Genomic DNA, 19,454 nt, shown 5'->3' with positions numbered 1-19,454 from the left:
GTGCGACTCCAAAAAAAAGACTATCCATCCATAAATCCTTGATCTGATCAATAACATCTCCGTGTTGGTGCCGATTGGCATTACTTCTGTAGGACCCTTAGGCCTTAACCCTATTCCTCAGCATAGTTGAAGCCCTTCTATCGCCTGCACGCGGGTCATCTACCGACAGCATCATACCTTATCACACCAACACCCATTTTTTCTGATTGATGCAGCCAACTTCCAACAATTGAGATTTATGCAGGGGTTCCCTGGTGCCACCCACCTGGATCTCCAATTATGTCTATTAACTATTTATTTAATATTCCAGTTTTTTTAATCTTCAAAAGTGATTATAAAAAAGTGATTTTAAAAAAATGTTTTTCCTAGAAACAGAATTTGTTTATTAAAATAGTAAAATTGTTTGTTATTAAACTCATTAGCTTGACAATCACTAAAAATCAGAAAACTGTTTCATTAATTTTTTCAAAAAAAGAAAAGCTTAAACAAACAAATATATTATAAAATGACATTCTTATTAAGAGGCTTTAACATTTATTGCATATTCTAAAGCATTCAAGTCAATACTAACCGGTGTCTTTAGGATACTAGAATCAAATTTTTATTTATTTATTTATTTTATAGTAAAAATGTTATCAATACATTTCACCGTGATGTCTAATGCCTCCTTGATAGGATGCACATTAATCATATTAAAGGAAGCACTAATTTTTATGTTTAAAAACTGTTTAGTTTTCAATAAATAAAATATAAAAAAATCTTGTTTGATGGGGGAAAAACAGATTTATCTTCGTGTTTATTATTTAACGAGTTGTCTCTGATATTTTTTTTCCCATGCATGTGATGTGCCAACATTCTCATCAAATAATGATAGTGTCCTTGACTATGTTTTGGCGAGGGTGAAATGTGTCTCGTAGTTTGTTCGATGAAAATATGAAGGGCTGGCAAGTCAACCCAATACTTTGTTGCATTCAAATATGGCAAATAGTTTTTCTATGCAAAGCTTCTCCCCCTAAAATGGAATGCCTTATGCTCAACTACTTGGACACCCCATTACAAACGAAATGTCACATTCAAGCGATTTAAAGTAAATTTAATAACTAACTCCTGAAAATTAAACAGATTCGTGGACCTTGTTCATAATTAACATCACTCTGTCTTTTCACTCTAAGGACTACCATCACAAAATCGGGTAGCACCCATTATGCTTCAATACAGTAAATGCTGTATATATATATTTAAAGGAATTAAGCTAAAACTTTTATTAGAAATATTATACTAGTCCACCGTGATTTCTAATGCATTCTTTATGTAAATTTTATTTATTAATATAATCTTTATTAAAAAGCTAGCTAGCATAAATTTCCTAAAATTTTTCATCGAAATTCAAACAATGCCATAAGTTTGTTAACAGGCAGGCGAGCATCATTTAAGGAACCACTAGTATGGTATACATGAGAGAAAGCAAAATAGCTCCTTCTCTTTTCATTATTTCCTGTTTTCTCCCCAAATTTGTCGGTTAAGAATGATGAGATACATAAACTACTTGTATTCTGTGATAAATACCACAGCGACTAGAAATATGAATCCAACCAAACTCCCGATTTCTGCTCTCCAAAGTCGGAACTCAATTTTCACAGCTATCTCCATAAATCAAAAAACAAATGAATTCATTAAAATGGTAAGTTCTATAAATTCTTAAGACTATTCCTGTTTTGGTGGGCTCTGAAGTGAAAATCCAGATTTTCCACGATATTCTGGGATTTCACTAGTTACAGTAGCAGTTGTTGAGCTCTCCCCTTTAACCTCACCAGAAGAATCATTTCCATCTAATTGTCCTGCTATTGAAGAGGGTGTAGTTCCGCTATGCTTATCACTGGAAACATTACCAAGCAGACTTTTATACATAGTAAGGGCTTGGGCCATCATGTTAGCTGGATTGGATGCAGAGCTAGGAAGCAACATTGTTGTACCCTGAGGAAAAAGTAAAGAAGAAATGAAAAACAATTTTCGAACTATAACAAATTTTGTAATGCAGAAAACTTGAATATCAATCTGTTTATAGGCTATTTACCTCCTTGGCTATGTTACTGAAAGCTTGAATATATTGCTCTGCAATCCTTAAACTAGCTGCCTGCAAATCAAATGACAATGTTAATTCCTCTGTTATTCCATGGGACGCAAACATGGTTAAAACTTGAAATAAATTTGCCAGATAAGAGGCAATTTTATACACCAGATTCACCCCATGATGTTTTCCCCATCGTCAACAACAGCACCAAAATAAAATAATAAACCCTTCTACCCTATTTATTGGTCACATGCTTGAATGTCCTCATGAAATCAAACATCAAACATTTATAAACAGTCAACCAGATTCTGCATTGAAAACTCTGACTGGGATAATGTGGTTTACATACAAAAGTCTCTCAGTCACTCAAACATCCAGTCTATATGGCTGGAATGACACATCCAAAAACAAAAACTGCCAAGCATCAATGACATATAAACAACAGAAATCTATCCATAAGGTGTTTGCTTTATACACATTTTTCGGCCAACACAATTTAAGAATATACATGAAGGGCTAGAAAATTACAAAAGTGATACAAATGTAAGAATTTTAGCATATGCAACCTATAACAATAAAAAATGAGTTAAACTAATCAACATATAGATCACAGCTAGTACAAGCTGTGATATATGGAATATGAAAAAAATGAAGACCCTCACCTCTGGTCCACCATTTTCTTTTAGGGATTTTGACACAAGAGCCAATCCCTCAGCTGTTGCTTTTGCTTTAGCAAGGATGGCTTCAGCCTCACCTGAAGACGAGTTATGTTAAATATGGGATTTTAAATATATCAAATCAACTGACAGAAATTGATAGATAAAAAAAAACAGAAGCAGGCATGCCAAATTGAACACAACATCAATGGTTGCATGTTATAATTAACCTTGAGCTCTGTTAACTTGATCCATTCTTGAAGCTTCTGATGCTAAGATCACTGAACTCTTCTTTCCATCAGCGATGTTTATATGGGCCTGTCTTTCTCCTGTTTAACACTACAGGTGATCAAAAATAATGCAGAATAAGATGAATTTAACATATGAAGGATTGAAATGTCGTGTTGGATACCTTCAGACTCAAGAATTTGAGCTCTCTTTTTTCGTTCTGCTTCTGCTTGCATCTCCATGGCTGCTCTCACTCCACGTGGAGGAGAGATATCCCCTACAAAAGGACAACCATAAAAGGGGTTACACATATACTGTCAACTAAAACATATAGGAAAATTATTTATAAATTGCCAAAATTTACTTATTTCATATCGAAGGCACTCCAGACCCCAACTTTTTGCTGCCACATTAATGGACTCCTGCAATAATTTTGTCACACAATTAACCATTATAATATGGATGCAGATGATAAATGAGTTGTTCTTTATATGCTTCTTCAAAACATATATGAAAATTCTGCTTGTACTTTTTTAAGGGTACATCAGACAAAAAACACAAACTCCTATGTATTAATTCTTTGGCACCAAGCCAGCTTAGAAACCACGTTCATGTTTATTATACCACCTAATATATAAACCCCTAAGCAATTGTAAGAAATGCTTCCTAACCACACACACACAAAAAAAAACTATCAAATACACAAGGTGCATATGTTATGGGACATTAAATACATCCTATTAAATGCTTTCAAGCAAGGTTCTCAAACTCAAAAAAGTCTAGATAAATGCATGGAGCTTCTGTAAATTTGTATTTTATAAAAAATAATATTAAAAATCTATTAATGATATATGTGCATAACATGATCAGAAGACAACAATAATTCAACATTTCAACTCCATAATAAAGCATGGTAGCAAACCACAATAATAAACTGTGACAGTACATCAGTACTAAATAAGATCAAACTACATAAATGACCAAATCATACATTAACTCATAAAAACAAGTTCCTAAAGTGAAATCATTTCAAAAAGGAGTTAATTTCTTCAAATCATTTGAGTCATACTGAAACATTGACACTGTAGGGACAATGGGGGGCAAAAATTACACTTGATTTCAAACTTGCTAACTTTGTGATTAGAGAGTTTCCGTGAGTTTACACAAGATTAAAGAATTTACCAAGGTTTATCCAGACTGTAAACCCTGAAAATCAGTTAACTCACTCTCTCTACCTAGAACTGTAAGCTCACAAGATTCTATGACTTAACTCAAGAGTTTGACAACAATTCTTCCAAGCATTTAAAAACATTTGCATTAAATTGTTGTGTTTGTGATCTAATAAATGTATTTTTAAAATACAACTATATATTTTTATCCCATTAACAGATGTACTGTGTGCATTATATAAAATCGAATTAAAATACATCTTTAGTGGATAGTGTATACTGATAAGGTTTCTTAAAATACTTTGTCGCCAGCAAGTGCAAGATTTGGAATCTAAATTTGTGAAAGGAAAGAAAGGCACATGCCAATCCTAACTGCAGAGATGTGTTACACTTTTCTGAATCTAGAGAATAAAACACAAGGGAACAAGGGATGGGAAATAGAGAGGGGTATTCAATTTAAAACTTGTTAACTATAGTAAAAGCAATCATATCATAGAATGACATATTGACACAGCTCATGCACAGAAGTTTCTCAAGAGGAGCACGCACACGGTACACATCAACATGGTATTTATATTTTATACATCAGACTTCACTAGGATATATTAACACTAGTATGATATTCATTACATTCATAATTACAATACTGATCACTTTCTGAAATAGGCACTAATTGACCTTACTCTTACCATCTTACGCACAAGTCTACAAGATATTTCTAACATATGGATTCATGAATATAGCGCACCAAATTCGTTATATATGGATGATGAGGTTCCAGTACAGAGCCACTCGTTCTTTTTCCTCTGACAGACAGTCAAAACTTCATTTGGGTTCATTAAAATTCAAAAACCACAAAACTAATCCAAATACTATCAAACACAAAGCACACGAGGCTAGCATAGATTTAGTTTGCCACACTGACTAAACAAAAAAACACTGAATGGGTAATATGTTATCTTAAGTTAAGAACCAACACAATCATTACAAAATTTTCATCTGTAGCTATTATCTGGTATCTCCTTTTCTTTCCTCTTTATATTAATGTGTTGAAGAGGGACTATGAAAATATAAGTTGAACAAATCCTCCTTTCCACTTCCACATTTTGCATCTCCATCAAAATATCAAGATTGAAAAAGGATATCCACCAACAAGATCTAAAATGTAACTTCAAATTAAAGTAGCTAAAATCCTTCCTTAACTAAGAAATACGATCTTGCATGAAAATGACTAGCACAACCAACGAGTTGAGAGAACTAAACTCACCACAATCTTTTCATTGAGCGTGTCCCTTTCCTCAAAGGTCTTGTCAAGAGTAATCTTACCGAGCTCGCTACGCATTGTGGTCTGCGCCAGCTGAATGACGGCATAAATAGGATTCTCCACCCCATAAGAAGCCAGCTTAGGATCCACAATCTACACTCCCAGAACAAAAAGAAAACAACAAATAAACAAAAAAAAAGCCACTAAACAGTCAAATACAATTAGCAAACACAGAGACCCAGAATCAAAACGGGAAACCTTGACATAAAGCACACCATCGATTAGGATGGTGACATTGTCCTTGGTAATAGCACTCTGGTCGGGAATGTTTATAGCCTCCTCTTTGAGCGAATGCACATAGGCAATACGATCAACAAAGGGAATCAAAAAGTGAATGCCGGAGGGAAGAGTCTTAACATATTTGCCGAATCTTTCAATCACAAACGCCTTCTTCTCCGGCACAATCCGGATTCCCCAATTCACGGGCGGAATGATCTCATAGTTCCTGCAAAACAATTCAGAATTAGAAAATGAAAAAATAAATGGGAATTAGATCGCAGGAAAACCTAACGGCACCTTGAACTAACGGGATCGCGACCAGTGCGGAGATAGCGTACGGAGGAGAAATGAGAAGGCGTGGGGCTAGTGAATGCGAAGGAATGCCTCAAACAACGCACTGCGTTTCTTGTTGCGTTGGTTTTCCAAATGGTCGCCATTTTCGTGTGTTGGAGTTCTCTGCACTTGCTTTCAACTTTCAACAAAACCCTAGTAAAACCTCCTTACTCCTTCATCTAATTTCCACTTTCACCCTACACACCCATCACATTATTTAATTTTAAGAAATTCTTTTTAATTAACTTCATATTTTACATGGTTTTACAAAAAAAAATAAATAGAGTTTATATAAAATCAGAGATGACTCCTTTGGGGAAATAATTTTTCACTGTGCTACAAGTTTTTTATTTATTTATTTTTTTTAATTTTTTTATGGCACACTATACTGCAAGTTAAAATGTTTTTGCTTAAATTAACTAGTATTTTAGGATTTCATTTTTTTAAAATGTACTCTTCAGTATTCCCATTCAATTATTACTTTATATATTAATTTTCTCTCTTTAAATCTGAGTTACTTATGGCCTAAAATTAACTACTTTGAAATTTATCATTATATATTAAATTAAATTTATCATCGGATTTGAGTCTTTGTTTTTTCACTTAGATTTTTCTTCAACTTTTATTTTATTTACTCTTATGTTTGTCTTTTTTATTTATTATTATTATTATTTTACATTGTTGCACCTATACACCAAATTGAACAATGCACCGACTTTATATTGCACTTGTGAAAAATTGTCATTTCATGTATTAGTAAGATTATATTATTATTTTTTTTATTTTTTTTATTTAATTTTATTTATTTTAGACAATCATAATATTGGTATGAGATATTTGAATTTGTCTAATTGTTTTTAGTGGGGTGTATCTTCTCAACCTCATTTTTTTACACAAAAACTTGAACTTGAGACTTTATTTAATGAGGCCAATTCCAATACCACCATAATCAACAACCTGCTGATATATACATATATAGGAGATGTAATTGCTTTTTGGTCTCCATTTTTTAATGGACCATTATACTCCCAGATATAAAAGAAATTTTAAATTTTTTTAAAATAATTATATACAATTTTATAATATTTTATTAGTAAATAACTATTAGAGGCACGAAGTGCCTCTACCCCTCTAGTATATATAGGAGGGTTTAAACGATACTGGTGTAATTTTTACTAAATGTTACACTACTCAATAATTTTATATTAAATGTGAATTTTGAAAATCCAACCGTTAGATTGAAAGTTCATATCTCTTAGATTATATATATCAAATTTTATATTAATCTAAGATGATTTGATACTTCATTCTCATAAAACAAAATTGACGTAATATATACATTTCAAAATATACTAAAATATGAACACTTTGATTACCTTCAAGTTGTTATTCAATTTTAATAAAATTTGACATATATGATCTAAGAGATATGAACTTTCAATCTAACAGTTGAATTTTCAAAATTCACATTTAATATAAAGTTATTAAGCGGTGTAACACTTAATAAAAGTTACACCAGTGTCATTTGAACCCTCCTTATATATATATATATATAAATTTATAGTTATTGTGGATTAAACAACTTATTATTTTGTGTTGAAGTGTATCTTTTTCAAGTGTTATGCATAGATTGCAGAAAAGTTACTTGGAGTTTAAAGTGGAATCTACAACTTATGACTATAATATACTCGGTAAGATTTATTCAATGTACTAATTCCCTTCAATTTGCTGCTACTTTATACGCCATATAAAACGAATTAAGGCATATTAAGGTGCTTAACTACCTTAAAAAACGGTGTTTAACTACACACATTAAATTAGTAAGCATATATGAAAAAAATGGCTTAATTATGTTTTAGTATTCCAAAAATTAAGGATAATTATTTTTTTTCCAAAATTTAAAATTTATATTTTCAGTACTTGTAATTTTTAAAAATATATTATTTTAGTACCCCTATATATTCTTCAAGTTTCTCAAATCTAAAACATGTATTTAGTCTTCAAAATATAAAAGTTATTATTTTAATTCCTCAAATTTAAAATTTATTATTTTAGTTCTTATAATTTTAAAAATATTATTTTAGTCTCTCATGATCACTGATAATATAATTGATAATAATAAATTAAGACAAATTTATAATATTAATTGATTAATGTAATATTTTCATTAACAATGATACTAATAATAATATAATTTCCAATGATAAAATAAGATAATTTTATAATATTAGTAATAACATAATTGACAGTAATAAATTAAGATAGTTTTATAGTATTAATTGGCCTAATGTAATATTTTTATTAATAATGTATCAGTAAAATAATTCTATGAGATAGATTAATTAATAATAATTCAACAAAGGGACTAAAATAATAATTTTTTATATTATATTATGAAGGCTAAAAACACACATCTTAAATATGAGAAACCAAAATAATAATTTTTTATATATATATTTTAGAGATTGAAAACACAAATTTTAAATTTTATAAAAAAAAAATACATACTTCAAATCAAATGTGAAGGATTAAATTAAAAAAAAAATTGATACGCATATAGTTAATTAATCAAAACAAAAAATTTGAGTTTCTCTCTTTTGTGTTTAACTTAATAATACCTTGTATTTGGGCGACAAAACTATATAATATAATATAATATTAAACAAGTTGAATTATGAAAATTTATTAGAAACCTAAGATTCGAGGAACATTTATGAATCCACTCCTCTTATCAACTAGACAAACTTTTGTTTAACCGTCAATAAAACTCTTAATAATTATTATGTCTTTTTAATTATTATTATGTCTTTATTATTATTATGTCTTTATTATTATTATGTGAACAATTTTCAAAGTAAGGGATCAAATATTGTATGTGTAATATTTTGGGTTTTAGATATGCTTGAGAGTGAGTGTAGAAAAAAAACTATTAGTATTATTAAAGGGGCTGAGATACTTAATATTTTTAATCATTACATGCAGACAGAATATTATAAGGTTACGCGTAGTTATTTAGAGAAGATATAAGAATTTTTTTTTTTATCTAAGAGATATAATGATTCACCAAAAAGTAGAGGCCAAAAGCAGTTATATACCGCAACATCTCCTTTATAACAAGTATATATATAAGAATTTTTTTTTTCATCGGGATATAAGGATCTACAAAAAAGTGAAAATAAAAAACAGTTACATATCGTAGTATCCTCTTATATAAATATAGAGTAACTAAAAAAGAAAAAAGTTTCATATCTCAGATTTTGATGTCACATATTTTTTCATTTAGTTATTTTATACTATTTTTTTAAAATAATTATAATATTAATATGAAATATCTATCATAAAAAAACACAAACTAATCTTTATTGAGATAGTACTTTTATTATATCTAAGTAAATGATGATCGAGATTTTGAATTTTAATTTTTTTAAAAGGTTCAAGCGGATGAAGTTTTATGCATCTCTATGGAGTTGATTTTAAAGTGTTTAATGTTTCCGCAAGAATTTAACATTCGAACCAATATAAAATTTAAAGATCTCCTTAAACCATTGGTGTTTTATAACAGGCACTAGCACTAAGTAATATCCTAACAGTTAATAGATAGTGTTGAATAACTCAAGGAGTTAAGGTCACTTGTGTTGGATTAATTGACTGACTATTATTAAATTCCTTTTATTTTTAAGTAGTTAAGGAGTTAACATTTCAAGAAAGTTGAAATACATGAAATTTGAATTAAATTCCTTTCATTTTTAAGTTATGACAAAGGAAGTGATTAAAGGGGTGAACATGATTTGATTGTACAGGGAGCGTTGGGTTCGGCTGCTACGTTTTGCTTAATTTATTGGGCAATTGCAATCAAAGGACCAACTTATCCCACAATGTTCAATCCACTGACTCTTATTTTTGTGGCCATATGAGAAGCTATATTACTGGGTGAACCAATCAGACTTGGCATGTATGAACGAATATATGTTTTTCCTTCATAATTAATTAACAATCAACCATTTGGTCCTGCAACAAACTGGCTTTTCTTAACTACCTGTTTGATAATCCAACATTGCTATTTATGCATATCTATGAAAATGATTAATGTGAAATCAGAACTTAATTATTGATTTGCAGCTTGTTGGGCATGGTGTGGATCCTAATGGGATTGTACTCATTTTTGTGGGGTAAAGGTGTTGGATTCAAACAAGTCCCACATCGATAAAATAACATAACAAATAATAACTTATATAATACAAACATACTTCAATGATTGAGAGGCTTTTTAGGTGATGACCAAAAGCAAAACCGTGAGGGCTAAGTCCCAAAGCGGACAATATCTTATCATTGTGGAGTATGTTTGTGTAATAACCTTATAAAAATAACTCATAAAATATCCTCTCAAATAACCCTATCAAAAGCAATGGAGACAGAATGTTTGGTTCAAGCATCAGGAGAAGTTTCAACAAGCTTGGCAACTGAGTCTGCCGGAGTACACTCCACAGCCATACTGATACCAAGTTTGTCAACTAGCAATGCAGTTCTTGGAGTCGAAAAGATTGACAGAACCTGAAAAATATTATCGATCAGGGGACTTTTATTTACCTTTTTGGAATACATTAAATTCGATATATTATAATAATGTGTCATATTATACATACATTGAGGTGTACGAGTCATCTTCATTTTAAGGCATCTAGACTTGTGATTATTATTAATTTTTTAATACTAAGTAAAACGTGTTGATATGTCCAAGTAAAAAATTAATTACATTGATAAGGTATAATAAATGTGTAAGGAATTTTGTTACATCAACATGATGCACACATATAAGGTTTAAAAGAATAAACGATAAGATTGTTATATTTTAGATGGTCAGGTTTTTTTTTTTTTTTTTTTCACTAGGTAGGAGATGAATCTCTTTGTAATAACATTACCGAGATCCGAATATTTCAATAAATTTTATCAATAAAATATTTTTTCATTTCAAAATTTATATTTAAAAGAATAAATAATTAGATTGTGACACTTCACACAATCAAGTGTTTTGTTTTTCCACCGGAGAATATAAAACCTTTGTGTGGTAAATCTTTTATTACCCTTCATTTCATCCTTTAAACCAAAAAATTATTAAATATCTAAATTAAAATATATTTAAAAAAAACGTTTTGTAAGAAGATAAACTACTTCCATCTTATCCATTATAACTATATTTGTTTTGATAAAAAGATATTTTGATTTTCAAAAATTTTTGCAAAAAAAAAATATTATTAAAAATATAATTCAATTCATTTCCATGTGTTTCATACATCAATACATCAACATACATCTTCTATATACATCATCCCAGATCAATAAATAAAAAGATCAAACCACACCATCATACATAGCATACCAATGCTAGATAACTTATTTATAATAATATATCAATGCCTTATCCACCACTCCAACCATGAAAATTGTAGCATATTCATCATACATAACATATTAATACTCATCACTAATTTCAATAATGTAGTTACAACATACTAATGTTCAACTGATAGTTCAACCATACAAAAGGGTAGCATGTCAATGCTTATCAACACTTCAACCATGCAAGAAATAGCATACCAATGCACATCATCATACAACATCTACATATATCATCACATATCAACATACATAGATCTATCAGTCCTCATACATTATACAACATACAATAGAATCAAATACTCCATTCATGTTCACCAATCAACAGGCAAATCAACATATAAACATAATACAACTTACGTTTGGTATAACTTAACTCACACCCAACACCGTTGAGACAAGAAGCTCTCTATCTCGCCTATACCCAATGCCACTCAACTCGCACTCAACATGGTTAAGGTAGGAAATTCGTAGGACCTCAAAATCCCATGCCCAGCCTCACGCCAACTTGAGGTGATTCTCTCTCCTCATGTTTGGCGCCACCGATTCTACACCCAATGTAAGTATAACAAAATTTCCTTATTGAAGGCTCACTCGATGCCATATTAGAAATCTGCATATGTAGGTCATGAAAATTGTCCTAAAACCTGAAACTCGGAAAAATCCAAGCATGCAAAGCCTCATATCATACATTTACAACACCCCCAACTCAACCTTGACATAAGAAACAACATGCAACCACCAATTAAGTAAATCACCAAATTTTCATCTTCATGAACCTAATTCACTCTAGTTCAACATTTTCAACCAAAATTCATGAAATTAACCAATATACTCACACTCATTCTCCATTCAATTCATGCATAATCCACATATCATAATAAAACAATCCTAGCTTCCTGTACCTTTAATCCAAACTAAATTGAGAAAGAAGATGAGAAGGGAAGAATGGCTCCAAGTTTCGAATCACCCAAGTTCCAAGTTTCAAATCACCCTTACTTTGCACCAACCTACAGATTTTGAACTCCAATAGGCAGAAGAAGTGGAATCCAACCCTCTTTAGCACCCAAGACTAAGACGCTCTAGGAACTAAGAGAAGAAAAACAAAGGTTTCAGCCACTGAGACTCTCAAAATCAACCACAACATACACACACCTCACCCAGTCGAAAGAAAACAAACGGTTAGTATAGTGTTACAACTCCTATAAAAATAAAGTTGTACATTCGATTATGACTCTATTTTTAAATTGAAGGTCAAACCTTAGTCTTTAATTAAGGATTACAAGTGTCAAACTATTTTAATTAATAACTTTTAGTGAATTTCAATTTTAGTACATGTAAAATCTAGCACAATCAATTAATTCCTCATGTATTGATAAATTAGTATTTTTCACAATCCTTTAATTATCAATTAATATTGATATCTAATATTTAAACCTCGTGTAAATTTTAAAAGTCTAAAAGCTTACTAAATTAGATTAGTTAAAATTAAGTTTATCAAATCAAATAACTAATATGACTACATTAAGAGTTAAGTTTTTTTGACACAGTATCAAGAGTTAATTATATTTTTAATCAAGATGAGAATCTTCGGTTTTTTTCCATCAAATGATTGGTCTCTATGTCTCCTTTTGCTCCCTTATTTATAAGAATGTGTTATATGTGTTCTTAATTATTTACATAAATGAGGAATAAAAATAGGCGATATTTTTTAATAAAGAACAAGGATTACATTAACACATTTTCGTAAACAATAAAAAATAATTTATTTTTTAAGGTGCTAAAAAATAGCATTGTCTTATACTCTTATCTACGAAGTTTTAAAATATATTTAACTATATATTATTAAAATATAAAAAAAATGTAAAATTTTTCTAACTACACATTTTCGTTTTATACGATAAACAATTGTACAGTTCTTCCTTATCACCACGAAATTGAACGAGTTCATCATTTTCTGTGTGCTAAATATTCACGAAAGTTTGGTACATTGAAAATGAAAAATTTACTCTAGATTACGACCAGAATATGAAGAAATTACGACCCTTGAAGGCAAGAGTTTGACAAGAATTTGTTTGATTCAGAGACTTTGACATTTGGTCTTGGTCTCGTATGAGTTATTAAATACGACCCTTCCGTGTTTGGAATTGAAACTTAAATATATAGAAAAAAATGAAGAAAAATATTAAGTATTTGTTTATTTTAATTTATCAGAAAGGGATTAACAATAGGACATTAAAAAACTTTATGTTGCAAATTATAAAAGAAATTTAAAAAGTATATAAAACATTATGATTAAATTAATTTATACGTTGAAAGGCGAATCCAGAAGTTATTGATTCACCAATGGACTGTTGGTCATGACTCATGACCAATGGGCATTAGCAGACGCTGATTCGTGGATGCCAAACTTGATCGTTTACTTTCGGCGAAAAACAAAAACTTTATTAAGTCGATGGCGCCAATGCACCACTACATATTTTTTTACAAGAATGGATAATTTGTTTTAAGAAAATTGTTGGAATGTCTAAATTTTAATTCTTTTTACGAAAAAAGAGTAAGTGGAGTATCTAAGAGACAATTCGTAATTTAAATTGGTTTTTTAGTTTGTATATCAATATTTTGTATGTTAATAAATAAATTACGTGATTAGAAAAATAAAAAAATAAAAAATAATGGTGTATAAAATATAGTAGTAGAATTTAAAATATAATTTGGCAATAGTAAGATTCCAATATTTGGTAATTTAGGTGAGGGTGAAATCAGTTAGGGCGAATGAGGCGCATGATAAATGTGATATTGCCGTTGGACAGTTAAAGTGCGGTGGGAAAAGTATAAAGCGAGGAAGCGTTATGCTATTTATGAGACATCATATCCTATTATGTCTCTGTCTCTCTGCTTTCCCTTCAATTTCCTTAACCCCATTTCCTTCCTTCAAACCTTTTTACTTTTTCTTTTCATTTTTCAAACCACTTTCATTGTCTATAAATAAACATTTCATCTAAAGACCATCATTGTTGATTGGGTTTTGACGTAGAATGAGAACAGATAGGTGGGCTAAGAGCATGGGAAGGATTTCGAGGATTGGCAGTTTAGCAATTGCGTCAAAGGAAAACCAACAACAACCTAGTATTACATGTACCACGTTTAACATTCTCGCTCCAATTTACAAGCGCATCAACGATGAGGTTTTTATCTTTTTCTTAAATGATAAACCCCTTCAAATGGGTATTTTCAAAATTTCATTTTTTTTTGTTAATTTTGTTTTGGGAAGCAGGATCCGAGTTGCCGTGAGAGCGACTACAGAGCGTATTGGTTGGCGAGGAATCACAGAATATTGGACTGGTTGTTGAATGAGATGTCTTCTATTATCTGTCTTCAGGTTTGTGTGGTCAAAGTGAAATTGATTGTAGTGACATTCTATTATTATTAATATTGCGTAATAATGGGGTTAAGGCTGATGATGAATTACGCAGGAATTTTGGGTTGGAAACGAAGAACTTGTTAACTTGTACGAGAATAGACTTGGTGATGCTGGCTATGTCAGTTTCAAACTTGGAAGGACTAACAACCGTGGGGATGGTATCCTCAATTTCTAAACACCCCTTTGGATTAGTATTATTAGTTTTGTCAAAATTTCATCTTCTTCTTTATGGCAAAAAAGTATTCATTGCAGAATTTAAAAGGGTAGTTTGCCTTTCTTCCCAGGGGACTTTTTTTTTTTTTTTTTGTTTCATGGGACTATATGGTAACAAACAACCCTCCGCATGGCAATGTTCTTATGCTTCCATTAATGCCCCGTCTCATTTTATTTGAATATTTGTTGTGGTTTGGACCTCAGCAGGCACAGATGCTCATATTTGGATTTGGATCCTCTCATGAGACACTTTTATCCGATGAAATCTCAACTTCTGATTAAAAAAAAAGAGAGAAGATTTCAATAATACTAAAAAAAAAAGGAAGGTATAAGGTTTTAATGGTGGAAATTTTCACCGGAAATCATCCAAGTGAAAATCTCACATGAGAAGATCCATTCCCCCATATTCAATGTCCAAAACTATCTTGTTAAGAAGATAATTGTGGAAAAAAAAAAAAAAAAATTCTCTTATTAATTATTAATTAATTATGCTGTACATTTACAACTATACATTTACCGGTACATTTATTTCTTAAGGATATTATTGGAAAGAAAGTAGTTATTATAATACATTCTTCATCTTGATATTATAAAGTTACCAATTTGAGACGGAAATATTCCATGACAAATAAAATGAGACGGTGGTATTATGTTGTTATAGATTCCTCTCATGTTGAAGTTTGTTTGTTAAATGTTCTCTTTTGCAAATATTCTTAAATTTTGATGAGTCTCGACATCTGCAATGGATATGAAGATTGATGGAAAAAGAATTTCACCGTCTTGTGAAAATTCAACCAAAAAAATCCATTTGCAATCTGATGAACTAATTTGTTGAAATTGGCTACTGGGAATACTACATGTTGGGTCCAGAAAGTATTCGAGAAAGGGAAAAAACATTTAACTTTGGTTTTATTGGGGAAAAATATGTTCTATTTTTAATTTTCATGTAAATGAAACTTTCAGTCATTTAAATGGTAATCCGGCTCTCATATTGTTAACTTCCATGTCCTTAGTTTTGTTCCAAAATTGGCTGTTGAAGATTTATGACAAAGTACAAATTCTCATTTATTTTCCTCTGGGTTCTACAGGTCTTCTAATAGCAGTGCAAAAGGAATACTTTAATATTCTAAATTATAAGGAATTGCACTTCAATGACTTTGGTGATCGTGTGGCTCAGTTGTTACATGTTGAACTAGCTTCTCCGTTCACACAATGGCGAAACAGTAATATTAGGCAGGAAATTTTGATTGTTAACACTCACCTGTTATTTCCCCATGATTCAACTCTATCCCTTGTACGATTGCAGCAGGTATTTAACCATTTAAATGTGACATCTATTCTAAATCAATTACCAACTGTTAAGCATGGTGTCTCACTTAGGTTGATATCTTAAATTTTACACTTGTGTAGGTCTACAAGATACTTCAATATGTAGAATCTTATCAGAATGATTTCCAACTCAAGCCGATGCCAATAATGTTATGCGGGTAAACTCGAAATGGACTTCCATGTACTTCTTTTGTTTAAAATACTTGAATCGTGTTTTTATTTACAATTTTATTTATTTATTTTTTATTTCTTAGTGACTGGAATGGAAGCAAACGTGGACATGTCTACAAGTTCCTGAGATCTCAGGGCTTTGTATCATCATATGATACTGCACATCATTACACTGATGCAGATGCTGACAAGGTCATATATTTAGCATTGCCTTGAGTTTTTTTTTCTTCTAGACAATATGCCCATCACTTATATTTATTTTAACATTGTGTCAATGCAGTGGGTTAGCCATCGCAATCATCGTGGAAATATATGTGCCGTTGATTTTATTTGGCTTCTAAATCCTGACAAATATCGGAAACTGCTAAAAGCAAGTTGGAGTGAAGCAGTGTTTGGCATGTTCAAGGTATTCATAAAATCTTTGGACCTAGACTCAATTATAAAGCGTGATTATTTTACCATCTGTTTTTTGGAATTTGGAACATATATCTTTATATGACGCTTGTCTCCAAAAGATTTAACATTATTGTCCTATTAGCAAAAGTAGGCTTGGACACTTAATATGAGAACTCTCAGTGTTGGACAAGGATTCTAATGTTGTAGTTGTCTTTCTCTTAAACGTTAATACATCTAATTAGTGTATTCAATAAACTTGTTAAAGAGATAGTGTCTGGTAAAAACGTACAGTTACATGTATAATGTTGTTGAACAGAGGGAAGAGATAGAGTTTGGCAGTAAAGAATCTTTTTTGTTAACATTTGTTATGTCAGGGAGGAGATTACTTCATCTGTAATCATATTTTAATGGATATAATGTTTCTTCATACCCCCATTTCACTGTAATTATATCTATGCGTGGGCTTCTTCTAACCAACCATCATTATGAATGTAGAAAAGATGTTATTTTATCGAGTCAAAGTTAGCACCATTCCTTTATTTATTTATTGTGGAACATAATTGTCATTCGCAATAAGTTTCTCCTTTTTTCAGTATCTACTGCGGAGAGCATCACTGACTGAGAGTGATGCATTTGCCTTTCTAAAGGCTGATAATGAAGATTGTATTACCTATTTTGGTTTCTGTGAAGCACTTCGACAGGTATTTTGTAGTAGTAACTGTAGGATGATCACTCTAAAATTTTAGTTAATGCTTGTGATTGTCCGTTAAATCCTGATTTTATAGTTGTTTTTTTTTTAATTCTGTGCACAGCTCAATTTAACTGGTCATTCCCATGGATTGGGTGATGAAGAGATAAATGACCTGTGGCTCCAAGCAGATGTAGATGGAAACGGTGTTCTTGATTATAAAGAATTTCTGGTAAAGCATTAGACATTAAGTTAGAATTACATCTTGATATAAACATATATCATACAAGAAGACTCCGAAGGCATAATAATAAAAAAAATGTCATATAGTGAAGTGAAACTTTTTTGTGAAAATTCTTATTTTGTTTGATTACACACACCTAGTGAGATAAGGCTTTTATTTTTTAAATCCTTTGTTCCTTGTTTGTTGGCTAAATCCATGGTTTTAATATTTGCTGATGCAGCAGCAAATCTGGAACACAGGACCAGATCAAAGAGATGACAACAAAAATGGGGAGAAAGAAGAGGGTTCAAATGATGCACAGGAGCAAACAATTGGTTTCAGTGTGAAAAATGCAGTTTTGTTCCCCCCTGAGGTGGAGAAAGGTAGATGGCCTGAAGACTACTCCCTTTCTGATCATGCAAGACTCACAGTAGTCTTTTCACCAATAAGAATGCCATGCTCCCAGATGATTTGCTGACATTGATTGCTTTAGGTTTTAGAATAATGTACATATGTCAATGCAAGGAATGGAATATGGGTGAAGCAGTTGAACGAGCAAGGAAAGATACAACAAGACTTGTTCCTTTCTAGGGAGTGATTTTAAAGAGCCCTGTGTTGTGATTGCAACACTTGTCACCCAATCATTTATTGTTCTTTGGTGGATGATCTGTATAGTTGTTGTGTATAGGTCTTAGGCGTCAAACCTTTTTGTAGTTTGGTAAGATGCACCCTCTAGCTAGAGCTTTCTTTAAACAGGGGAGAATTCAGACACCATTGTATCTTGTGTAAACATATTTTTCTTTTCAGAGTTGTCACATTCAAATTGTACAAATCAACTTGTTTCAATTTAACAACTCAGGTCTCTCCTTATCCTCCAAGAGAAGAAAGGAGATGAAAATTTGGTAATGGAAATGAAATGAAAACTTGGTAAATTAACTAATAAATTGGATTTAAGGATGTTACTGTATTTTGACAAGCAATGGGTAAAAAGCCACTCAAAAAAAAAAAAAAAAAAACAAGGGTTGGATGGCAACACGTATGGCGTTATCTCTTAAGAAGAGAATGTATAAGTCCAAAATCCTGATTCCTAAATGTGGCCCATATCAAGCCTATAATGAATGCTTAGATTGAGAAATATTAATTTATATGAATCTGTTGAAAATTGACATGTTACTTAGTTATTATTACTTATTTACAAGAGAGAAAGAGATAATAAAAAAATCAGTTTATTGACCTACTTAAGTAATAATGAATTCAATTGTAGTCTTTTTTTTTTCCTTCTAAAATTGTTTTTTAATCTCTATAAATATAAAATTTTGGCATGTGTTTCAAAAACTAAAGTTTTGGTCATAGTTTTTTTTTCTTTCTAAATTGTCCCTATTACTATATTGATGATATGACATGTATTTAGTACATTTACATTACATGCCAATTGGAAATAGTTGTTGATGTAACTTGTCTAAAACTCTAAATGCATACCATTTCATCACTAAAGATAAAGGCTTTGAAAAAAAATTACAATGCTATAACTAATAAATTTAAGTTTTTTTTTCCCACTAGACTGAATTCTATTATATTTCTCCATAATAATAAGAAAAAGTATGTTGGTAAATAAC

The 19,454-nt window shown here is 30.9% G+C and overlaps 2 protein-coding genes across 5 annotated transcripts; one reads left to right on the top strand and one right to left on the bottom strand.

The window, feature by feature from the left end:
- Positions 1-1,460: 1,460 nt before the first annotated feature.
- LOC109795720 (uncharacterized) lies at positions 1,461-6,197 on the bottom strand. Its single transcript, XM_020355236.3, has 9 exons — positions 5,965-6,197; positions 5,647-5,893; positions 5,392-5,541; positions 3,320-3,377; positions 3,140-3,232; positions 2,958-3,056; positions 2,734-2,825; positions 2,075-2,134; positions 1,461-1,974 (listed from the first exon to the last, which is right to left on the bottom strand). The coding sequence occupies exons 1-9, from the start codon at positions 6,102-6,104 to the stop codon at positions 1,705-1,707; spliced, it is 1,209 nt and encodes a 402-aa protein (XP_020210825.1). The 5' UTR covers positions 6,105-6,197; the 3' UTR covers positions 1,461-1,704.
- Positions 6,198-14,242: 8,045 nt separating this feature from the next.
- On the top strand, positions 14,243-18,653 carry LOC109797234 (putative calcium-binding protein At1g02270). 4 transcript variants are annotated; one of them, XM_020357203.3, is made up of 10 exons: positions 14,245-14,582; positions 14,672-14,776; positions 14,871-14,976; positions 16,120-16,340; positions 16,442-16,518; positions 16,615-16,723; positions 16,812-16,937; positions 17,521-17,628; positions 17,740-17,847; positions 18,083-18,653. In XM_020357203.3, the coding sequence occupies exons 1-10, from the start codon at positions 14,433-14,435 to the stop codon at positions 18,314-18,316; spliced, it is 1,344 nt and encodes a 447-aa protein (XP_020212792.1). In that variant the 5' UTR covers positions 14,245-14,432; the 3' UTR covers positions 18,317-18,653. The 4 variants fall into 4 exon arrangements, with proteins under 4 accessions (XP_082932559.1, XP_082932558.1, XP_020212792.1 ...); XM_029270793.2 differs by having other exon boundaries at positions 14,247-14,582; positions 18,080-18,653; XM_083076433.1 differs by lacking the exons at positions 17,521-17,628; positions 17,740-17,847 and having other exon boundaries at positions 14,243-14,582.
- Positions 18,654-19,454: the final 801 nt, after the last annotated feature.

The sequence above is a fragment of the Cajanus cajan genome, chromosome 6 (assembly GCF_000230855.2).
Source record: "Cajanus cajan strain Asha chromosome 6, NIPB_CcT2T_4, whole genome shotgun sequence".
NCBI lineage: Eukaryota > Viridiplantae > Streptophyta > Magnoliopsida > Fabales > Fabaceae > Cajanus > Cajanus cajan.
Note: the sequence above shows the minus strand (reverse complement) of the source record. Positions and strands in the feature narration are given on the sequence as shown.

Excerpts from the sequence above, each read along its gene's own strand:
- LOC109795720 (XM_020355236.3), bottom strand. The coding sequence starts at position 6,104 with ATGGCGACCATTTGGAAAACCAACGCAACAAGAAACGCAGTGCGTTGT. Across the intron at positions 3,057-3,139 it reads TCAAATTCTTGAGTCTGAAG|GAGAAAGACAGGCCCATATA; the intron begins GTATCCAACACG and ends AGTGTTAAACAG. Across the intron at positions 2,826-2,957 it reads TCAAGTTAACAGAGCTCAAG|GTGAGGCTGAAGCCATCCTT; the intron begins GTTAATTATAAC and ends ACTCGTCTTCAG.
- LOC109797234 (XM_029270793.2), top strand. The coding sequence starts at position 14,433 with ATGAGAACAGATAGGTGGGCTAAGAGCATGGGAAGGATTTCGAGGATT. Across the intron at positions 16,724-16,811 it reads CTGATGCAGATGCTGACAAG|TGGGTTAGCCATCGCAATCA; the intron begins GTCATATATTTA and ends GTGTCAATGCAG. Across the intron at positions 16,938-17,520 it reads CAGTGTTTGGCATGTTCAAG|TATCTACTGCGGAGAGCATC; the intron begins GTATTCATAAAA and ends TCCTTTTTTCAG.